The 22,749-nt window shown below is 37.4% G+C and overlaps 1 protein-coding gene across 5 annotated transcripts in view; it reads left to right on the top strand.

The window, feature by feature from the left end:
- The window catches only part of PREX2 (phosphatidylinositol-3,4,5-trisphosphate dependent Rac exchange factor 2), a 299,461-nt gene that overhangs the window by 155,675 nt on the left and 121,037 nt on the right, over positions 1 to 22,749 (top strand). For all 5 annotated transcript variants that reach the window (XR_003966317.1, XR_003966315.1, XR_003966316.1 and 2 more), the window contains exons 20-25: positions 1,577 to 1,713; positions 4,212 to 4,329; positions 6,588 to 6,772; positions 9,011 to 9,172; positions 19,198 to 19,417; positions 19,961 to 20,168. Coding sequence is in view for 2 of the 5 variants with exons in the window: in XM_030304277.1 (XP_030160137.1) it covers positions 1,577 to 1,713; positions 4,212 to 4,329; positions 6,588 to 6,772; positions 9,011 to 9,172; positions 19,198 to 19,417; positions 19,961 to 20,168 (1,030 nt within the window). In the remaining 3 variants the exon portion in view is untranslated. The remainder of the gene's footprint in view (positions 1 to 1,576; positions 1,714 to 4,211; positions 4,330 to 6,587; positions 6,773 to 9,010; positions 9,173 to 19,197; positions 19,418 to 19,960; positions 20,169 to 22,749) is intronic.

Genomic DNA, 22,749 nt, shown 5'->3' with positions numbered 1-22,749 from the left:
GGGTCATGTCACTTCTCTGCTTAAAATTCTCAAATGCTCTTCCTCATGCATAGATAGTAAGGTTGAGGCTGTTAGGTGTTCACATAAAGTATGCAGGCACTTAGAAACCTGGCTCCTCTTGACTTCTCCAGAGTCTTCACCCACACTCCCATTTTAAGCTCATACCAACTGCTCACATGCTCCCAAATGTCCAGGTTGTTTCTCGACTCAGTGCCTTTTTTTAGGCTATTTTCTCAATGGGGAGTGTCTCTTTTCCCTCCAAGACCTACTTTAATCCAGAAAAACCACTTAGTATTTCTGGGAGTGAATGTTAATGAGAAGAAAAATACATACTGTCTTCTTGAATATAAATTATGTTCTCTAAAATGTTTAATAATTCCTTCATGGGAGAAATTGCTTACAAAGAGAGGCTCTTCTAACATAAATTTTGTAATCATTTGTATTAATTATATTCATTGTATTTATTAATGGTGCTGCATAAGTGTTGATTGGCTCAGAACATCATATAATAATAATTGAAAGTTTCTGAAAATTTTAACTCACTGGAGCAATATGCCACTTCCATATTTAAGTTTATATCTATGCAAATAAATGGACAGTTGATGTTACCTGATTAATTTTATTCTCCACAAATTCTGTGGTTCCTTGACCCTTTGTAGATATCCTGAATGCTTATTTTACTTAGCAAAGCCAGTCAATGGTAGTTGCTAATTGGCTGATTTTTTTAAAGAATTTCTTTTAACTGTTCACATTTTTAAAAATGAAAGTGAATATAGAATTGATGAATAATTATATTTTACACCTGAAACCAATATAATGCTATGTGTTAATTATAGTTGAATTTAAAAAAATAAAAAGAAATAAGACTGAAATTTATAAACTATTACAAATTTCAAAAATGTCCTTGCAATAAATGTTACTGAGAAAAATAAATGAAAGTGAATACTTTTCTAATATTTAGAGATTTTTATAGAGTAAAGAAAGGTAAATAGGGCATACATTTCTGGCTTTCTCATTTTGCTTTTATATTTGTATATGTAGAATATTAAGACTGATGAGACATTTGAAAGGGAAAATAACTGATTAGCATTGTAAAGGTCACTTTAAAATATCCCTTCAGGGGTGTCTGGGTGGTTCAGTTGGTTAAGCGTCCAACTCTTGCTTTCAGCTCTGGCCATGATCTCTCGGTTTCATGAGTTTGAGCATCGGGCTCTGCGTTGGCAGCACGGAGCCTGCTTGGGATTATCTCTCCCTCTCTGCCCTTCCCCCATTCATGCTGTTTCTGTCCTCTCAAATAAATAAGTAAACTTAAAAAAATTTGAAAAAATATCTAAAGTATTCCTTCAAACTAATTCTCAGGGGTATGAGAGAATATTCTGTTAGTCACTGTTTGAATGGCCAGATTAAAAGTAGAAAAATTTTGAGAAGGCATTACTATCAGAACCAAGTTTATCAAGAACATACTAGCTAGATCTCTTACTATGTTTTAAAATGGCTTTCCATATTGTATATGTGATAAAAATGAATCTCATTCCTAAAGTTATTTTTTTGGCCATTTTCTCATTTTTATTTGAAGGGACTGTGGCTGCAGCCGCTGGTCTTCACCCTGGACAGTGTATTATCAAAGTAAATGGTATCAATGTCAGCAAGGAGACACATGCCAGTGTCATTGCACATGTCACAGCTTGCAGGAAATACAGGAGACCAGTGAAGGTAAGCTGCCCTTTGGCTTATCTGGGTCTCGCTGCAAACTTGCAGAGAAAGCCCAGGGGAGGACACAGGATGGTTTCTACTTTTAGGTTCACATTTAAGCACATCATTGTAAATCTCATGATGATTGTTTTATCTGCATAATTAATCATGATCAATTCTGCTTAAATGATTGCATTTTATTGTTTCAGTATTATCACCTGTTTAACAAGTGCTCTGGGGTGTTTTCATTTGCATTATGATATGAGTTTTCAGATACCTAAATGTTTATCACAATGAAATCCAAAGGTTTGATTTGTTTTTTTGACCCTTGCTATTACTTTAGAATATGTAATGGTCCTTGTGTGTCTGTGAAGGTTTTTTTAGGGTCTGTGATTGAGTTTTGTATATATTTATTTAAGTTACTGGATTTAGCTCTTTAAAGAAAATACCGAAATGTACTTGTCATTGCTTAAAATTCTAACCACTATCCTCTGATTAAATTTCAAGTGCCGTAGAAAAATAAAATTAGAATCCAAATTTATAAGCAAAGCTTATCCCATGAGGTACAAGTGAATATTGGGCTATAAGAGAAAATTCTCTCAAATTAATCAACTAAATGCAAAAGCAACTTTAGAGGAGAGGCTTTGTATTTTTTCTGCCATACGCAGTCAGGTACTCTTCCAGATTTGAGAATATGACTTTTGTCCAAACCAGAAAGAGCAGTGGTTATTTTCTCATAGGCCAGGACTGACAGCCTATAAAATACTGAACCTACAAGAAACTGAGCTCCTCAATTTTGCTTGTTAATAAGGTCAAACTAGCGTAGCAAATTGGAATTCACGCATAGATTCATAGGTTATTCTGGTTGGCAATAGTTTAACAAATATTTATTGAACTATATCATTGAATGAATTTTTTAAAAAGACACTTCTGAAATTATCAAACCTTTCCACTTCAATCAGAATTTTAACAAGTAGCCAAACTGATTTGAGTTTCATTCCTTTTCATTTTCCTTGACAGTCTTCCTAGAGAGAAGTTGGTTAGTAACATGATTAAGAAAAGCAATAAACAGAAAAATTCACTCAGTGAGTAACATGCTGTATCCCATATCCATTGCCACAAAACAGGCTGTTCCAAAACTTATTGGCTTAAAACAACAGTGATTATTTCTCTTGATTCTGCGGGGTGACTGAGTGTTGGCTCCTGTGAAGGCACTGATATAGCAAAGTTTTGCATGGAACAGCTGGGCTCTGCACCTCCCCTCCTCATGGCCTTCCACTCCAGAGCTCCTCCACATGGCCCCCTTTTCCAGTCTAGCAGATTGTCCTTCCTGCATGGCGTCTGGATTTCAAGAGGGGATATTATAAGCGATCAACTGTATTTACATCATGCTTGGAAAAATCAGATCCCATGACCAAGCCTCAGGTCAGTGTGGGAAGGAGCTACACCAAGGTGTGGATACCAGAGTGTGTGGTTCCTTAGGGACCACAACAGGCTACCAAGATGTATTTGAATGATCAAATGTTAACTAGCATTGTAACGATGTATAGCAATATAATAATTAAACACAGTTGTGAAGTTAATACATGCAAAAATGGAGAATGGAAATTGTAGTGCACTTCAGTAGTGCAGTTCAGTTTATCATCTTACCTAAGAAAGGAATAAACTTTCAAGTGATGGAAAGCTGAAAGCATTTACTTGGTAGCCATTTCCTCTCTCTCATTTATCTAGATAAGACTGCAAATGCTATTTTAATTAAAAATAGGATGAGTTATGATATGGAAGGGTAAAAATATAGTTACATCATTTGGGAACGCAATGAAGTGAAAGATGTTCTTTCAACTTTCTTATTGGTTTGATTCAAAAAAACATTAATTGGATCAAAATATAGGTGGTAGGAGAGCATTTAAATGGTTTATATCCTGATAAATGATTGATTCTTCAGAAAACTGTCCATCTAACATTTATTTATTTAAAAATGGAATTTAAATTTTACTTTAAGATATACTTGAGGCATTTTAAGTAAGACACTTGGGAACTACATCTTATTTACAAACATCTTTGGAAGGGATGCTTGCTTGGCTCAGTCAGTTGAGCATCCAGCTCTTGATTTTGGCTCAGGTCATGGTTTCACAGTTCGTGGGTTCAAGTCTTGAGTCAGCCTGCACACTGACAGCACGGAGCCTGCTTGGGATTCTCTTGCTCTCTCTCTCTCTGCCCCTCCCACGCTTGCTTGCATGCTCCCTCTCTCAAAATAAATAAATTGAAACAAAACTCAGAAACATCTTTGGAAGATAAAATTTCAATCCTAAAAAATTAGTTTGTTAAGCAATATAATTGCCATTGACTTTTTATTAGTCTCGTATGTTGATTTTCTTTCTCTTTCAAATTTGGTTATCTTTAAAAAAACTAGAAGAATAAGTAAGATTGTCAATCCTCCTAAAGCAGGTTTATGAAATGGATATACATTTTAAGAAGCACTAATATTTCTAAGGTTTCTTTTCCCCTCCTCATTCCAGCAAGACTCCATACAATGGGTTTATAATAGCATTGAGAGTGCTCAAGAAGACCTTCAAAAGGCTAACTCTAAACCCCCAGGAGATGAAGTAGGGGATGCATTTGACTGCAAAGTAGAAGGTGGGTTCCTTCTTTTCCTCCTTGATAATGGTTTAAAGTGTCAGGATTCGCTACTGATGGCCAAGAAAGAATTCTTGAGACGTCTTTAGTGCAAAAAGGTGGTTTTACTAAAGCATGGAGACAGGACCCATGAACAGAAAGAGCTGCACTGTGACTGTGAAGAGTGATTATATATACCTTCAGTTTGGGAAGGGCTTAGGGATAGCTTACATCTCTGAGGTATTTTGGAAACATGGTTTCCAGGACCTTGAGGGGCTAGCTGCTGTTAGGAAAAGGTCATTTATTTACCATTCAGGAAAAATTCAGTCATGAGACCCTTCGGACGTATATCAGTGGGGCCATAAGCTTGGAATATGATTGCTAACCTGTATCTTGGGCAGGAGGAGGGTAAAGATAAAAGAAGCTTCCAAAGGAATTTATTTATTTATTTATTTATTCATTCATTCATTCATTCATTCATTTATTTATTTCAGTATATGAAATTTATTGTCAAATTGGTTTCCATACAACACCCAGTGCTCATCCCAAAAGGTGCCCTCCTCAATACCCATCACCCATCCTCCCCTCCCTCTCACCCCCCCATCAACCCTCAGTTTCTTCTCAGTTTTTAAGAGTCTCTTATGCTTTGGCTCTCTCCCACTCTAACCTCCTTTTTTTTTTTCCCCCTTCCCCTCCCCCATGGGTTTCTGTTAAGTTTCTCAGGATCCACATAAGAGTGAACACATATGGTATCTGTCTTTCTCTGTATGGCTTATTTCACTTAGCATAACACTCTCCAGTTCCATCCATGTTGCTACAAAAGGCCATATTTCATTCTTTCTCATTGCCACGTAGTACTCCATTGTGTATATAAACCACAATTTCTTTATCCATTCATCAGTTGATGGACGTTTAGGCTCTTTCCATAATTTGGCTATTGTTGAGAGTGCTGCTATGAACATTGGGGTACAAGTGCCCCTATGCATCAGTACTCCTGTATCCCTTGGGTAAATTCCTAGCAGTGCTATTGCTGGGTCATAGGGTAGGTCTATTTTTAATTTTCTGAGGAACCTCCACACTGTTTTCCAGAGTGGCTGCACCAATTTGCATTCCCACCAACAGTGCAAGAGGGTTCCCGTTTCTCCACATCCTCGCCAGCATCTATAGTCTCCTGATTTGTTCATTTTGGCCACTCTGACTGGCGTGAGGTGATATCTGAGTGTGGTTTTGATTTGTATTTCCCTGATAAGGAGCGACGTTGAGCATCTTTTCATGTGCCTGTTGGCCATCTGGATGTCTTCTTTAGAGAAGTGTCTATTCATGTTTTCTGCCCATTTCTTCACTGGGTTATTTGTTTTTCGGGTGTGGAGTTTGGTGAGCTCTTTATAGATTTTGGATACTAGCCCTTTGTCCGATATGTCATTTGCAAATATCTTTTCCCATTCTGTTGGTTGCCTTTTAGTTTTGTTGGTTGTTTCCTTTGCTGTGCAGAAGTTTTTACCTTCATAAGGTCCCAGTAGTTCACTTTTGCTTTTAATTCCCTTGCCTTTGGGGATGTGTCAAGTAAGAAATTGCTACGGCTGAGGTCAGAGAGGTCTTTTCCTGCTTTCTCCTCTAGGGTTTTGATGGTTTCCTGTCTCACATTCAGGTCCTTTATCCACTTTGAGTTTATTTTTGTGAACGGTGTGAGAAAGTGGTCTAGTTTCAGTCTTCTGCCTGTTGCTGTCCAGTTCTCCCAGCACCATTTGTTAAAGAGACTGTCTTTTTTCCATTGGATGTTCTTTCCTGCTTTGTCAAAGATGAGTTGGCCATACGTTTGTGGGTCTAGTTCTGGGGTTTCTATTCTATTCCATTGGTCAATGTGTCTGTTTTTGTGCCAATACCATGCTGTTTTGATGATTGCAGCTTTGTAGTAGAGGCTAAAGTCTGGGATTGTGATGTTCCTGCTTTGGTCTTCTTCAAAATTACTTTGGCTATTAATTGCTTTTAATAAAAATTATAAAATTGTATATATAATGTTTATATTGGTATAAATAGGCATACATATGGTTGATAGATCAAAATGGATGTGCAAAGACTAGTCATGTTGGAATGGTGAGATTTGGATCATTCAAACATATGTTTTTTAAGTGCTCTTGTTTCAGAAATGTTAACAACAATATTAGATTTATCCATTCTTTAAAGAAATCTTTAAACATTATTCAGAGACACTCAAATTATTTGAAGAGACTAACAAAACCCTTCCTGAATTTGCTGAATGAAAACTGTCCTTGTTCCAGAGGTGATTGACAAGTTTAACACCATGGCCATCATCGACGGGAAGAAGGAGCACGTGAGCCTGACTGTGGATAACGTCCACCTGGAATATGGTGTTGTGTATGAGTATGACAGCACAGCCGGGATAAAGTGCAATGTGGTGGAGAAGATGATTGAGCCCAAAGGTTTCTTCAGCCTCACTGCCAAGGTATGAGTGATCCTGGGAAAACAAGGGATTTTGTTCTAAATAAAGTAACTGAAACTCTCCCCCACCCCCACTTCCCAAAACGTAAACAGCTGTGTATGCTTCAGCTGTCAGCTCATTCAACTTTCTTTCCTGTTTTCCCCCCATTACTCAGTATGCATACAATCTTCTTTTTTTATTGATCTCTTTTGGAGTACAGTGTTATGTTAGATGGGACTCTTGCCCAGGCAAATGTTAGTTGATTTGGCAAAGGCTTCTCTACATTTAGCAAGTTTGCTACATCTGTTGATTCAGTATCATGAATACCTTTCAGATGGTTTTCATGACAGGTGGTGCTTTTTTAAATGTAGATAATCCTCTGAAAAGTATTTGAAGTCATGAAATGTATTACAAGAAATTTCAAATTCTCCAAGTCTCATGTTTATTTCATATGATTTCACAAAGCTCAGTGATCCATTTATGAATAGATCTTCAGACATTTATGTGATTCTTAATTGGGAAGGATATCACCCTTAGTCTTTAGGCTAAAGCAAGATAGGGAGTAAGAGAGTTTTCATCCAAATGGATGAAACATGTGGTTAGTGAAAGATGGCCCTGTGCTTGCTTTTCATGATCCTTTCACCAGGTGAAAAAATAAAATTCCTATTGGATACTCCCCAGGTCTGAGTTTTAGTATTTCATCTGTATTTATTTATTTAAATGTTTATTTATTTTGAGAGAGAGAGAGAGAGAGAATGAATACAAAGGTTAGTGCAGAACCTGACATGGGGCTCAATCCCACAAATGTCAGATTGTGACCTGAGCCAAAATGAAGAGCCACCAAGGCACCCCTGCATCTGCTTTTATATCACCTTGTGAGGATTCAGGTATTACAAGTAAGAAATATGACATATAGCTTCACTACTTTTATTTATTCACATGTCACTTCTTGTTTCATTATGTGTGTGTGTTTGTGTAGCTGAGATAGATTCAGCATTAATAGTATGTATTTTTTAAAATTTTAGTGGCAGAAAATAATGTAGAAATCCAAATGCACTGTTTCAAAAATACTTATTTTATGTTTTTTGTTTTATATTCTGAAAGTCAGCTTCCAAAACAATTGCGTTATTCTGATGACATTGTACCACTCTGTATCTTTCGATATAGCATCTGTATGTTCAAAATGCCACCTCTGTCCAAATATGTTATATTATCAAGGCAATCCATGTAAGTTTGGACCCAGGTTATTATCATTATTTTATCCATTTTCTAGCTATTTCAAATTTGCGAAGTTACATGGATTATTTTATATATGACAACTGTATAAGTACTGAAAATACTTCTATTTCATATTTGAAGAAAAGAGTATCAAAGAAATTAAGAAATTGAACCAAATCACACAGCTAATGATAAATTGAGCTCTACTTTCTAGAGTAGTGATTAAACCAAAAACTCACACTCTGTATTCCGCAAGACAGGGAAGTGGAGCTTCCTGCGAGGGAGCTCAAATAAACATAGAATCTATACATTGTCTCGGACAGTATTATGAAAATGTCAGGTAAGGGTGCAATCAACCCTTGCAATCTTTGAACAATCATAAATATGACACATAATTCTCCATTCATTGGAAATTCCCAGTGATCAGTGGTAGGTACACACACAAACACACACAAATGCTGCCTTACAATTGATTCAAATGTTCAAAAGGATTTACTAATTAAAATATCACATGGACGCTTTTATCTGATGTGTTTATCAGCTGGGTGCTCAGATACTGCAACTGACATTGATTTTATGTTAGTAAGAGAATTTCTTCTCATGTATTCATTTCTTCAGCAAACATTTGTTGTCTGCATTCTCTATACTGGGCTCCCAGTAGAAAGTAAGGATGCCATTCTATAGGTTTTCCTTAGTTTTTGTTGTTCTACTACCAAATTGAGGGGAAAAAAAAGTTCTGAGTAACTGACTAAAATATAGGCAATGTGTTCCCACATCAGAGCATACTGATTTGTCCAGCAGGCAGTCTTTGAAGTCCACTCACTTCCCTCTGGTAACCTTTTATAGCCAGCAGAAGGCAAAACACGAGGGGCAAACACACAAGTCCATCACTTCGCGGTGAGAGTTTTACTGAACATAGAAATCCCAGGCAGTGAAAAGAAGTGTGCTGGGGAATGTCACTTTGTGTTCTAGACTTGTGAAGATTGTATTTGGCTAATTTTGAAGGTTTTCTTTACTTGTGTGTGTGTGCGTGTATTACTACAGATTCTTGAAGCCCTGGCTAAAAGTGATGATCATTTTGTGCAAAACTGCACCAGCCTTAACTCTTTAAATGAAGTGATTCCTACTGACCTTCATAATAAATTCAGTGCCTTTTGCAGTGAAAAAATTGAGCACATATGTCAGAGAATATCCAGTTATAAAAAGGTAAAACTTCTGTTTCCTTATTTGACATGTATATATTATTTAAATAACTTAAATGTCCAATTTAATTCACTTATTGATATTTTCATTACTTATTTGTGTACCAGTTTATTGAAATAATAACATTTATATAACCTTTTTATTTTTTTATTTATGTAATCTTTTAGAGTTTAGAGTTTTTAAAATGCCTTTACATCCATTAACCTCATTTGATCTTTGCAAACCTGAAAGCTAGGTCATTATTCCACATTTTCGACATATAACTGAGGCCTAAAGAATTCAATTACTTGCTAGCAAAAGATAGAGTTGGGATGTAAATCCAGGCCATGAAATTATGAAGTCAATAGTTCTTTTCTTTTTATCTCAACAGAGGGAAGAGAGCTCTCAATCAGAAAGTACACAGAACATAGTCTGTTTGAAATTGACTGATTTGTACATTTATTTGACATATTTATTGAGCACATTTTATATGCCAAGCACTGTTCTTGGTGCCAGGAATATGGCAGCAAAGGAGAGAACATCTTGCCTCTCGGGGTATTTATATTTGAGAGGGGTAAGCAGCAAAGAAGTAAATAAAGTTCACCTGGGGCTCCAAAATGGGAAAAAAAAAGCAGCCAGGGTGTCAGGGGGAATATGGCCAAGTCATAAGGTTGGAGGCTCAGACAGGGACCAGGAAGAAGCGCTCTGGAAGCTTTTTACCTTTTGGAACTTTGGAAGGAGTTTGGATTTTCTTCACACATCAACAAGAAGAGTTGGAAGCTTTTAAACGTGTGTGGCTTCATCTGATTTAGGTTTTTAAGAGATGGCGCTGCCTCCTCTGTAGGAATGGATTGCTAGGAAGAGATGAGGCATAGATATGAGGAGAAAGCTCTTGGAATAGTCCCAGTGAGTGATGATGATAGGTTGGCCTGTGGTGAAGATGGGGAGACAGAGAATGTTCGATGGATTTGATATAATTTAGAGATAGAATTAGAAGTTGATGTCCAAAATATATCCTACAGTAAGTTTTTTTTTTTTTCTATTTTTGTCAGTAGACTAGCTAATTAAATTATTTCCCTCAAAATGAGGCTGGTTGTTTAAAATTTGGCACAGCCATCCGAGGAAATATCATTTATCTCAGTGTTTCTGAATGTGAGTTAATCTATATGTTTTATACTCCTGATATATTAAGTAAAAGATAAGCCCATGTATGTCCAGATAGGGCTATATGAGAATAGGGAAATGTAGAAATGAATACTTGAACACTGGTTACCTCAGGTAGAGTGGGGCATGGGGAAGAAGGATCACCATTTTTTTCTTTAGGACTTCCCTAAATGTTTATCTCGTGAAGTTGAATATGGGTTGCTATTTTGGTTTTTTATAAATCCATTCACATGAAGAAAAATGATATTCAAGATTACCGCTTAATTGTCACATCTGTTAATTCTCTTTCCATGATTGTTGAGCTCAGTTCGCCTATTTGATTTCAGGAAAGATTCCATGAATGCTTTGTTGTTGCTGAAGAGCAGAAGATTCTTTTTATTTCTCCTTTCTCTCTAAGATAGGACAGTGTTTGAGGTAAAATTTAAAAGGTCGAAACAAATGCAAATTAGCATTCCCTTTTGAACACATTTTGAAAAGAGAATCATTCTCTTTCAGAAATGGATCTGTATGAAGTATGATAGGCGTTGAGACAGATTCTAGTTGTCAAACTTGTCAGTGTTTGGGGGTCATTTCTCTTTCTGTTTTTTTTTTTTTTTATTTTCTTCCTACTTCTCTCCATTCATACAAAAAAACAAAAGCAGTAGAAATATCTTAAAAAATATACATGAAAAAAGTAAACTATGTGAGTAAAAACAAAACATCAGGATGAGGATATATTAGATAGGGTATTGATTCAGCTGCTGTAAGAAGGACCAAGATAACATGGGCTTAAACTCAAAGTTGATTTTTCACTCACATGAAGGTTCAACGGGCTGGGAGTCCAGTGGGGACTGGATTGACAATCTTCTAGGGCTGCTTCTATAGTTTTGCTGTCTCCCCTAAGACATTGCCCTCTTCCACAAGGTCAAGGTTGGCTGATCAGCACTATGTCTAAGTTATAGCCCCTCAGGACAGAAAAGAAGTGGAGAGCAAAGAGTTTCCTGTTGAGGCCACGACCTGGAAGTTGTACACATCACTTCTGTTCGCATGCAATTAGTCATTTAGTGAAAGCAGACTGAGAAATATTGTCTCAAACTGGACATCCATGTGCCCAAATAAAACTCAGAGAATTTTATTAATAAAAGAAGAAAGAGAGAATGGATATTGGCAGAAAATTAGCAGATACATTTATAGGTAAAGTTATATTACAATAAATGGTATAGACCACCAAAAAGGTGATAAGGTCAGCAAGTGCTAAAGCTAGTTAGTTGCTAAAGTGGAATATTATATTTCACCTGCAGTTTCCTGATAACCAAAAAAATAAATAAATAAATAAATAAATACAGTCTATCACATATTTATCAGCATCCCTATAATTTATACATGTTTCTTAAGAGAAGCAAAGCTTTTCTTAGACTAAGTTCTAAAAGAAATCTCTCACGCTGAATTTCAAAGAGGCGACACCAGGAAATGTCAGGGCAGTATCTGTAAACATATCCCTGAAAAAGAAGCGGCAGTTTGTTTTATGTGCAGATATTTTTCATACACTCTTTATTGAAAGCCAATGGCATGCGTCAAAAACTCAGCTTCACAAAAGCAAATTTATTTCAGGTTGGGGCGGGAAGAACAGGTAAACGTTTACTAAATGCATACCTGTTATGTAGGCAGTAATTGCTTAAGGATGGCTCCCCTCCCACACCTAAAATCTATATGGAAGACGGGTCAAATTCATGAAGTAAGTAATAATAATACTGACTACTTAACCTATTAGGAATGCCACGATGACTGGGTGAATGTGTTGGCACCCCATACCCTCTTCTCTATGATGGTGCTCCCTGGAGTTACGCAGCACACATCAGTTTATAGCAATCTGCTGTCATATCCGGCATTGCATAGATATTTTACAGTTTGCATATGTTGTATAATTTTATCCACACAGTGACTTGAGACACATTATCTATTTCATTGATAAGTGGCTGAGGCTCAGAGTGACTTGCCCAAGTAACTTGCCCAAAGGCATGCAACTGAACACAGCTGTGGAATTTGAACCTTGCTTCCTTTTATTATAAATCTGTTTTTGTTTGTTTACCTGCAATTTGACGCTGTACTACACAGCATATATATCGTTCAAATTCCACTGCTAAATTTCACTACACAGCTAAACAGTATGGGTCTGATTACTACGGCAGTGGCAGTTCAGTAAAGGAGAAATCTTTGTGGATTGAATAGTCAGCAGATGTTAGCTGCTGTAAGTTGGAAAGATTTCTCAGAGTGAAGAGGAGTAGAGATGGCACTCAAGTAAAGAGAGATATTGTAAGTGAAGGCCACGATGTAGAAATGAGATTGATTTTATTGATGAAGAATTGGCATGTTGCCTACACTAGAAAGGATTGGAGTTTGATACCATTAAAAGGAAAACTGACAAAATCTGAGTTTTCCAGTGATATTTTAGAGTGGCATAAGAATCAGATTTGTTTGTAAGAAGTACGCGTTGATGGTGACTTGGTCTCATGTAGAAGCTTTGGGGATAGAGAGAAAAGGATCAATCCAAGCGATACATAGCAGGTAAAATATATATAGCTCTATGATGGATTGGTTATGGTGGATGAAGAAGGTGTTATACCTTGTTTTTTAACAAAAATATGGTTTGTGATAAACTGGAGAGTGTTATGTTGGGAGTAGGATTAGAAGCATAAAAGGAACAGGGTTTTTCCCAAAATGTTGGGGATTCTCAAAAACATGAACCTGCCGAGTAAAAAATTTCTTACACTTTCTCAGAAGTAACTGACAGCCCAGAAAGCTTTTAAAGCAGAGATGGACAGGCTAATGGGCAGTGATTTTCGATGATAAAAATAATATCACTGAATTGTGGGAAGCTCCTCTATGTACATTATTGTTGTTTGAGCCTCGAAATAGCTGTATGTACTGAAGAATCTGCTTCTTTCTCCAGGAGATTAAGAATTTGCTTAAGGTCACTTAGCTGGAAGTGGCAGACTAGGTCCAGTCCTATGGAATGCTGTCTCATTTATTTTTCTTTTTAATTTTAGAAGTAAAGAGAAAATTATATTCAACTAGAATTTAAACACCTTCAAAGGTATCCTTTTCAACATCCCATATTGACCATAAACACATTTAGAATAATTGACTGCCTTTCTCACTAAGCAAGACAAGCAAGGTTAGCATGAAAATATTTCAAGAATATTTTTAATTTGAACAAAATTTAGATACCTAACACAACAATAGCCTTTGTAGGTTACATAAGGTTAGCTCCATTTATGTATCAGATGCATGTCAACAGAAACTATAGTATTTGTGAATGTATATTTTTAATTTCCATGTATTTACTTTGAAGCTATTTTTAGTAGCATATTTTTCTTCCAGATGAAGGCTTCAAACACCCCTCTTTTTTTGTAAAATAAAATGTATCCATAGAAACTAAAATTTCAAAGAGGCTGGCTTTCCTTTATTTTGACTATTAAAGTTTTAGGTTTTAAAAATAGAAACAAGTTGATTTCTGCAGTTTCTATAGCCAGGCTTCCCCAATCATAATTGATTTTCTGCCCAGCTGTACAGGCCACAGATGTTTTTTAGCACATGTATGAGACAAGTTTCAGACCTTACTGGAGAGTGAATCCTAAGCAGGCATTTAATCTCCTTGGGGCAGGATGTGTGGGTGATCCAGACATAAAACTATGCACTGTTTGGAGAAACATTCTTATCCTAAATTGTCCTTGGGACCCTTTTTAATTCTAGATTCTTTCTCTGTTGTAGAGTAATTCCATAATTGGGTTTATTCTGTGTATTAGGGATGTTTCCTCCATATAAATATTTAATGAGCTTTCAAGAGATAGTTTCTGTTTACACAAAAATATTGCATGTAGGAATCCAAAGTCTTACTTTAAATATTCCAAGTGCCTTTAGTTATTAATGCCACAAAATCCTCAAACTGATTGATATATGGGTCTGGAAAATTTGTGGTAAAAACTTCCTCATGTCCCCTTCCTCTGATACAGAATTTTTATAACTATGCCAATAGAGTTTTACACTTAATTGAAATGGGAGATTATCTTCAAAATAGTAGCCTACCTTTATATGTTTTTTCACTTTTTGTCAAGTGAGTATAATTGGATTTTAATGTATTGTCACGGTTAATAATTCGTGAATTAACTACCAGTGCATTAGAAACCTGAAGTTCCACTTCCAAGAATTACTTATTCTTATCAATATACAAATACACTTTAATATCATCTAGATTTAAAAAGTCAGCATTTCCCTTGACCCCCAGACTTTTCTCTACCTACTGTTTCATTTCTTGAACTCTATCCTGTAAAACAACTACCTATACTTCCTGTATATACCTGTTGTCTCACTCGCTTGACATTCTCAACACACTCAAGATGGGCTCAAGTACCCTCCATGTAACTAAAGTGGCTCTTTTTTTTTTTTTAAGAAAGAGAGAGCACCCAAGTGGGAGAGATGCTGAGGGAGGGAGGGAGGGAGAGAGAGAGAGAGAGAGAGAAAGAGAGAGAGAGAGAGAAAATTTCAAGCAGGCTCCATGCCCAGTATGGAGCCTGACACAGGGCTTGATTCCACGATCCTGGGACCATGACCTGAGCCTAAATCAAGAGTCAGATGCTCAACTGACTGAGCCACCCAGGCGCCCCTGAAATGGCTCTTTTTAAGGTCATTGATTGATGATGATTTGATTTTGCCAAAGTTCATTTACTGTCATCATCTTATTCCTTGTTTTAGTAGCATCAATGCAGTTGACTGTGTATCTGTTTTTGTCTTTTCTGGGTGGCTCAGTCACAGTGAGTGTCCCATGTTTGTTCATCCTTTTTTCTCTGATCTCTTCATGCTGCAGAACTTGGGATTTGTTCCCCCACTCTCTCTCTCTGCTCTCCATCCCCCAGTGATCACATTCAGTCTTGCCGTCTGACCTCTCCATTTGAGTCTAACAGATACCTCAGACTTCACATGTCCAGAATACAGTCCTGGTCCTGCCCCTCCAGTTTGTCATATTTGCTGTTTTCTCCACCTCAGAATGAGACCCATCCTCCCGCATCGCTCAGTCTTAAAACCTCGCATACATTCTTTACTCCTCGTTCTCACATACCATTCTCTTGGCTCTACCTTCACCACATGCAGCCTTTTCTCACCGCTGTGATTGCTTACAGCCTAGGGTGAGCCAATGTTGACTCTCCCAAGAGTGGTCTTCCTGCTTCCACCCTTGCCCACTGATGGTGTGTTTGTTCTGAGGGGCTGTGGATCTCAATCACAGTAAGAACTAAATCTTTCCAAAGGCCTGTGAGCTCCTGTTTGAGCTGCGCCCTGCTTCTACCCATGATCTCCCCATTCCTGTCTGTCACCTTTCCCTTCCCCTTTCACTGTGTGCTCTGACCACACCAGTCTTCCTGACATGGAACACACTTTCCTTGGGGCTTCTGCATTGAATGTTCACCCTGCCAGGCAGCCTTCTCTTCCTAATACCCACATTCCTAACTCTTCCTTCCTTCAAGATTTTGCTTAAATGCCAGATTCTCACTGAGGCCTGCCCTGACCACCCAGATTACAATTGGCAGGGCATTCTTCACCTCACCTCTGAAATTCCCAACCCTCTTTCCCAGCTCCATTTTGTTTTCAGCTACACTTATCATGTTCTAGCATGGTGTAATTGACTTGTTATGTTTATTGTTGGCTTCTCCCTTCACTAGAACATAACCTCCCAAAAGGCAGAAATCTGTTTCATTCACTGATGTTTCCCAACTTGCCTAGAATGGAGCCTGATTTAGAAAATCCTCAATGTGTAATTGTTGGATGGATGAATAAAGGTGGGGATAAGTGGGCTATGCTATCCATGAGAGGCCTAAAATGCTGTCCATCCCAGCTCACCTTCCCCTAAACCCTGTACATTTCTTTATTGCAAAATTGCAATTTCTGTTTATGGAAAATAGCGCTTTTTTTTGTCTTTCCTTGTGCGCTTCTCCAAAGCAGATTAATGAGTTCAGTGTTCTTTTTGATGTTTCCAAACAAGACGCCAGGTTCATGTTGGCAGGGCCACTTACCACCGTGTGGCCAGGCTAGTACACATTCCCGTGCGTGTTCTACAGTCACAGGAACTGTGCCTTCCTCACTTTAGGTGTGTTACAGGAAGGTGTCACAATTAAATATTAGGGCATGCCCTCTAGGAGTACATTTTTGATGTATTTAGCACATTTCTAGGACCCATGACTGTGGGGTGCCTCCTGCACCTCCCCCTTTCCTAGGGACACCCTTGGATGGAAGACAGCACTGCTTTCATAAGCCTCTTTCTTCTCTGAGAGAGCCATTAAGCAAAGAAGTTTCCTCTCTGACACTCTTTGAAAGAGTTCCAGCCATTTGGGCATGGTTGCACACCCCTCCTGAGTGTATGGGGAGAAGAAACAGACTGTGTCCATGGGTGTTTGTACTGCGGTGCATGTTGGAAAGTTATAGGAAACTGGTTGCACTAGAAAGGCAGCATTCCCCCTTGTCTACCTGATCGCTCTAGTAACACCACAGCCCATTGCTCTGTTCACTTCCTTCCTAGCACTTACCAAATTTCTAATTGTCCTGGCTATCATATTTATTATATAATTGTTATAGATGCATATAGTTGTACATATATTTATACATGTACATTACATATACTTGTAATAAGATGTTACATATAAGAATATTATATTATTTTCACCTGTGTCCCCTACTAGACCATGAACTCCATGAGGGCAAGGGCTGTGTCTCCAGCATTTAGTGCAAGTCTGGAATAGATGCTTCTCTTTATATTTTTCAATAAGTAGGTAAAAGGTTAAAGTGAAAGAAGGCAAAAGAAGCATATCTATCTATTATGGTCGATGCTGTGCCACGATAAAATTGATTTCTGTGCCTCTGTGTGTACCGTGGGGCCTTATCCCGCGACTGCAACAGAAAAGACCTTCTCACTCCAAGTTTGCGTCTTTCCCAATTTGAGGTCTTTCCCAGATAAGTCTTCAGGTCATAGTTTTTTATTAGTAAAGTGAGGGGATAGAACATTAATTCTCTAAATTACTTCCACTCTTTTAGTGGTTAGGATACTATCACTATACCATTATTATCAAATTTGTTACTAATTTTGTTGGCAGTTTTCTGCATTTCAGTCCACTTCCATTTTAATTGCTACTGTGTGCTTATACTTTGCTGAGCTACATAGCTTCAGATGTGATTTGAAAGCACAGTTTAATATGCAGATAAAATAGTTCATATTCTGATGATGAGCTTGTAAGTTGTGATTTTTGGTATTATGTCTTTATTTTTTAATTTAACCTAGAAAAGTTGCATGGTAACCAGTGTTAGTCTTAATTTTTAATCTTTCAGTGCCCAAATTACTACTCACTAGTAGTATAAATAAGTAGGATCTGCTTATTGTTTTCAAGCAAGAAGAGAGCACAGAGATTATTTTATCCATATTCTTTATTTTACTAGGAATGGTAAAAGGACAGTGACTTGCCCACCATCACATAAGTTATAAATAACCTAAGTGTAACTAAAACATACATAACCGGTGGCTCTCGGTCCTTTGATTTTGAAAGTATAATCCATTTCAAGTCCATGAGGTGCACAAGACAGACATAGGTATAACCCTCATAGAATTTACCACCCACTGAGATAGAGATAAGAAGATTATTCATAATTGTAAGGAGGGTTACAATGTGCTATAACCTAGCCAAGGAAGTTGGACCTAGATGAAGGCTCATGGTAGGCCTGCTGATTTCATAGAACTTGAAAATGCATAGAAGTAAGTTTGGCAATGAAGGAAGAAGAACACTCTGGGCACAGCACTCCGAACAGTCTGTACAAAGACCTAGAATGAGTAGATGGTATGTAAGAAGGCCTGGGTGAAGGCAACAAGGAGCCCAGGGAGCAAGGGGAGGAGAGCTTGAGATGATAACCTAGGTGCAGATCAGACTTTGGGTGGCTGTATAGACCATGGCAAGAATTAGATGGATTTGAATTACAAGGTTCGAAGTTGTGGAGTGGCAGTTCTTGGAAGTCATGCAGATCCCTTGAGTGTCACTTTATTCAGTGGCATAAAAGCAGAGTCCACACCAGTCTTCAGGCTGATCCTGACCCAGGTGCTCAGCAGTTCTTAGCAGGAGATATGGGAAGTATAGTTGTTTCTGCCTGTTGTCCCCACCTTCTGGGTCAACACCACCACACCTGCTGTCTCACCTGTTCTGAGACTCAGGTTTGGACTGGCTTTCTGACAATGTTTGGAATAATCCACTCTTCACCTGACAGCTGTCCTCTTCTGCCGCTTTGCCTCACTTTAAATATTGTGTTCCTATCTGCATATCCTTGGATTCCAATATGATTTCTCTGTCGGATTCTCAACTGCTAGCAGTCTGTGGATCTGACTCCTAGTAAGTGGGATTGGTCACTTAAAATTTATTTCTTTTAGGGGCACCTCGGTGGCTCAGTCAGTGAAGCTTCTGACTCTTGGTTTCAGCTCAGGTCATGATCTCACAGTTTCATGAGTTTGAGCCCCACATTGGGCTCTGTGTTGATGGTGTGGAGCCTGCTTGGGATTCTCTCTCTGCCCCTTCCCTGCTCACACTGTCTCTGTCTCTCTCTAAATAAATAAATAAACTTAGAAAAAAAACTCTCTTAGCATCTAACTTGTAATCAGAGTTTCAAAAGAATCCTATGCATTTGTTGCCAATATTGCTTTGCTTTATTATGAATGTGCGGGTTTTAAAATAATGACTTCGTTTCCAACAACGTAAAATTTGTTTCACTAATTTCACTTGACATGATTTAGTTTTTTAATATTTTGTTACATGTGATGGAAGTGAAGTGTTTGAGTTGTTGCTGTGTGTTCAACTGCTTTTTATTTATTCTTTAATTTACAGTTTTCACGGGTACTGAAGAATAGAGCCTGGCCCACCTTTAAACAGGCCAAATCTAAAATTTCCCCATTACACAGCAGTGATTTCTGCCCTACCAACTGCCATGTCAACATAATGGAAGTTTCCTATCCCAAAACATCAACCTCTCTGGGGAGTGCATTTGGTGTTCAGCTGGATAGTAGGAAGCATAATTCTCTTGATAAAGAAAATAAATCTGAGCAAGGTATGTTAGCTTTTGAGATTTTCTTAAATCATGAAAAGTACTTTAGGCAATTATTAACTATTCCAGCATCCCTGAAATATGATAGATTCCTCTGTGTGCAAACAAGTCTGAATTTTATAAAGACAGGAATCCTCTCTATTTTCATTTGGATAATTATACATAAGCATTTATCAAATGAAAATGGAGTTATTCATTTTTATTATTTTTTCTCTAAGAAGAGTGGTTGTTCTTGCCTTCCTCACATGTGTGATAGACACAGCTTATCCTGCTGTGAAAACGACGAGTCTGAAGTGGCCCCATAACTGTGAGAAAAATACAGGAGGAGCTGCTTCAGCCCAGGGCCACTCCACACCGTCACAATAGGGTATGAGATCGAATCATATTTTAATCACAGCTCCCAGAATCTTTAATTCCTGAATTAAATTCAGCCTCGGATTGGCATTTTATTTTATGTTAGCTTGGGTGTCTAGAATGAATTGCATTGGATCGTTACTGTAAGTCAAAGGTCATAAATATTGTTCTGGAATAATGTTAACTCCTCAGGGAAACTGAGCCCTATGGTGTACATTCAACACACAATCACAACAATGGCAGCCCCTTCAGGTCTGTCTCTGGGACAGCAGGATGGACATGGGCTCCGATATTTGTTAAAAGAGGAAGACCTAGAAACTCAAGATATTTATCAGAAACTGTTGGGCAAACTTCAGACTGCACTGAAAGAGGTGGAGATGTGTGTTTGTCAAATTGATGAGTAAGTATTTTATTTACTGTACTTTTAACTGTGCCTAATAAAATAGCTATAGAAAATGTGACTTTTTTGAACATCCATCATTCTCTTTCATTTTTAGAAATGTACGAGTGTGTGTGTGTATGTGTGTATGTGTAAATCACATAGATCCTCTTTATTCTAATACCTTAAAAATGATATAACATGCTAAATATATAGATATATATTTTAAGGAAGCATTTAATACTAGAGAAGAGATGAACAAAATTCTGTCTTCTAGAAGACACTAAATAAATCTCAATGTGCAAATAGTAAATTGAAAAATATGATTGAAAGAGTACCAACTAGGTATAGGGATCTCCTTGTATGCTTTATGGAACAGAACACGGTATTTGATATATATGCACTCAATAGATGTGTATGGAAAAATATAAAATATAACATCTTTAACATGCCTGTTAAATAAGTAAATGCAAAATTATGTATCCATAGGACCAATGACCAGCAACCTTTTTTTTTTTTTTTCCTTCTGATTGAATTAATGGTTTACTAAGCACTAACTCAAATAGCTATGCCGGTCATTTGGAAATTTTTACCAAGAACAGAGAAACAGAGGTAGTTAATTAAAACTTTTCCAGGGGTGCTTGGGTGGCTCAATCGGTTAAGTGTCCAACTTCAGCTCAGGTCATGATCTTGCATTTCGTGAGTTCCAGCCCTGTGTCAGACTCTGTGCTGACAGCTGAGAGACTGGAGCCTGCTTTGGATTCTCTGTCTCCCTCTCTCTTTGCCCCTCCCTCCCTCACACTCTGTCTCTCTCTCAAAAAATAAATGTTAAAAAAGTTAAAAAAAAAAAACGTTTCCAAAGAGGTCAACTCCGATTCTTATTTTAAAATTTGACGGTTGGACAATTTCCTCAACTCTGTGGGATGGTTTGCCACGTCTCGCTGTGTGATGATGCTTCACAGGTAGTCAAGACAACTCTGTATGGTCAAAACAACATGGGCTTTGTGATAGCTTGGTTAGTCATGTGTTAAACAGGATGAAGAATAATAACACATTACAAGTTTGTGATGAAAATTATAAAAATTAATACAAAAAGTCATCAGGCAGTGCTTAATATCATACTTGCTCATCTTTCAAGGAGTTGAAATTGCTGAGTATATCTGAAGTTGATAGAATTCTGAAAATAGTATAGACACATTATCCCCTTCTTATTGTACTCTCTTTATAAGGTTATAGATTAAGATTGCTATTGAGTGTGTATTGTTTAATCTCCACACACATTATCCCACACTTCCTTGGATAATTCAGTTTTGACATAAAATATTTAGAACTTATTCTAAGCCTTTTTTTTGGTCATTGGACATTATACTAATACAATCTTAATTGACATGATCTCTTATATCTTTGAAATTTAGAGATAAGGATCACCATATGAGATGCATCATATTTCTAAGGTTATCTTTAGATAGTTACTATTTACTATGCTGCTTTGTTCTGACATTTTTATGAGTTAATTTAGACTGGAAATCCTGCCTTCTTGTGTCTAATACACTAGTTTTCAAAACTACGTATAGCATTAGTGTATTATATTGTGACTGTCCCATTTACAGATGAATTAAATAGTTTGGGGTTGCTAAGAGAATGGGTGGTTATTTTTAGGGAATGGTATCATACTTTGGATTGTGTGAGAATCACTCATGTGACACATAAGTTAATATCTTAGGGCATTGTATTTTGTTTTATTTAATAAATGGAATTTTATTATATGATATGTTGTATTTTAGAAACCAGTTTTTCCCCCTTAAAGTATTTAGGAAGTGCACAGAGTAAGAATCTTTGTTAATAAAGCAATAAATTGTGGCACTGAATCACGAATCCTAGCTCTCAGAGGGATTTTAGGAGAACATCTGGACCGATTCCGTACTGCCAGTTAGTCCAAGAGTGATTATTCCTGCTTTTCAGATGAGTCCTTTACCAATGGCAGGAGTATTGATGTGCCTACGCGGACACTACCTTGGAGACGAGGCCTCTAATGCATTGACTACTCAGCACTTCCTGGCAGTTGTCCAGACTTCATCTGTCTTTGTTAATTTACTGACTTTTTTTTTAACTTTAGCTAATGTAGATACATTTTTAAGAAAGTGGTTAGAGCCAAAGGGTTCCCTTTACCTGGCTTAAAATGCTTTATTTTTAAAGCACTCATTGAAGAAAGAAGTTAGGCTATTTTTATTAGCCAAAACTACTGAAAATAATTACTTATTTTTACTGTTTTTCTTAAGATTTTCCCACTCTAAAACCCTTTACCTTACTGTGCGTGTTTATTAGGAAAATGACATGAAATGAGTAAGTGATTTGAGAAACTTCCCTGGTCTTCTCTGTGTGCACCATATAATTTAATTCTAAATATAAATATGTTCCATGTAATTCAATGTGCAGCATAATCATTTTAAAACAGTGCAGTTGTCCAACTGCCTGGAGTCCCTGTTGCCCCATTCAGAGATACTGCAGTGCAGTCGAGCTTGACAAATTATTTGAAAAGCTAGTTACCCAACAATTTTCTCACCATGTAGTAATTATTCTTGGTCAGACAGAGATGCCTCTG

This window comes from Lynx canadensis, chromosome F2 (assembly GCF_007474595.2).
Source record: "Lynx canadensis isolate LIC74 chromosome F2, mLynCan4.pri.v2, whole genome shotgun sequence".
In the NCBI taxonomy this organism is placed as follows: Eukaryota; Metazoa; Chordata; class Mammalia; order Carnivora; family Felidae; genus Lynx; species Lynx canadensis.
The sequence above is the reverse complement of the archived record's forward strand: the minus strand, read 5'-3'. Positions and strand labels throughout refer to the sequence as shown.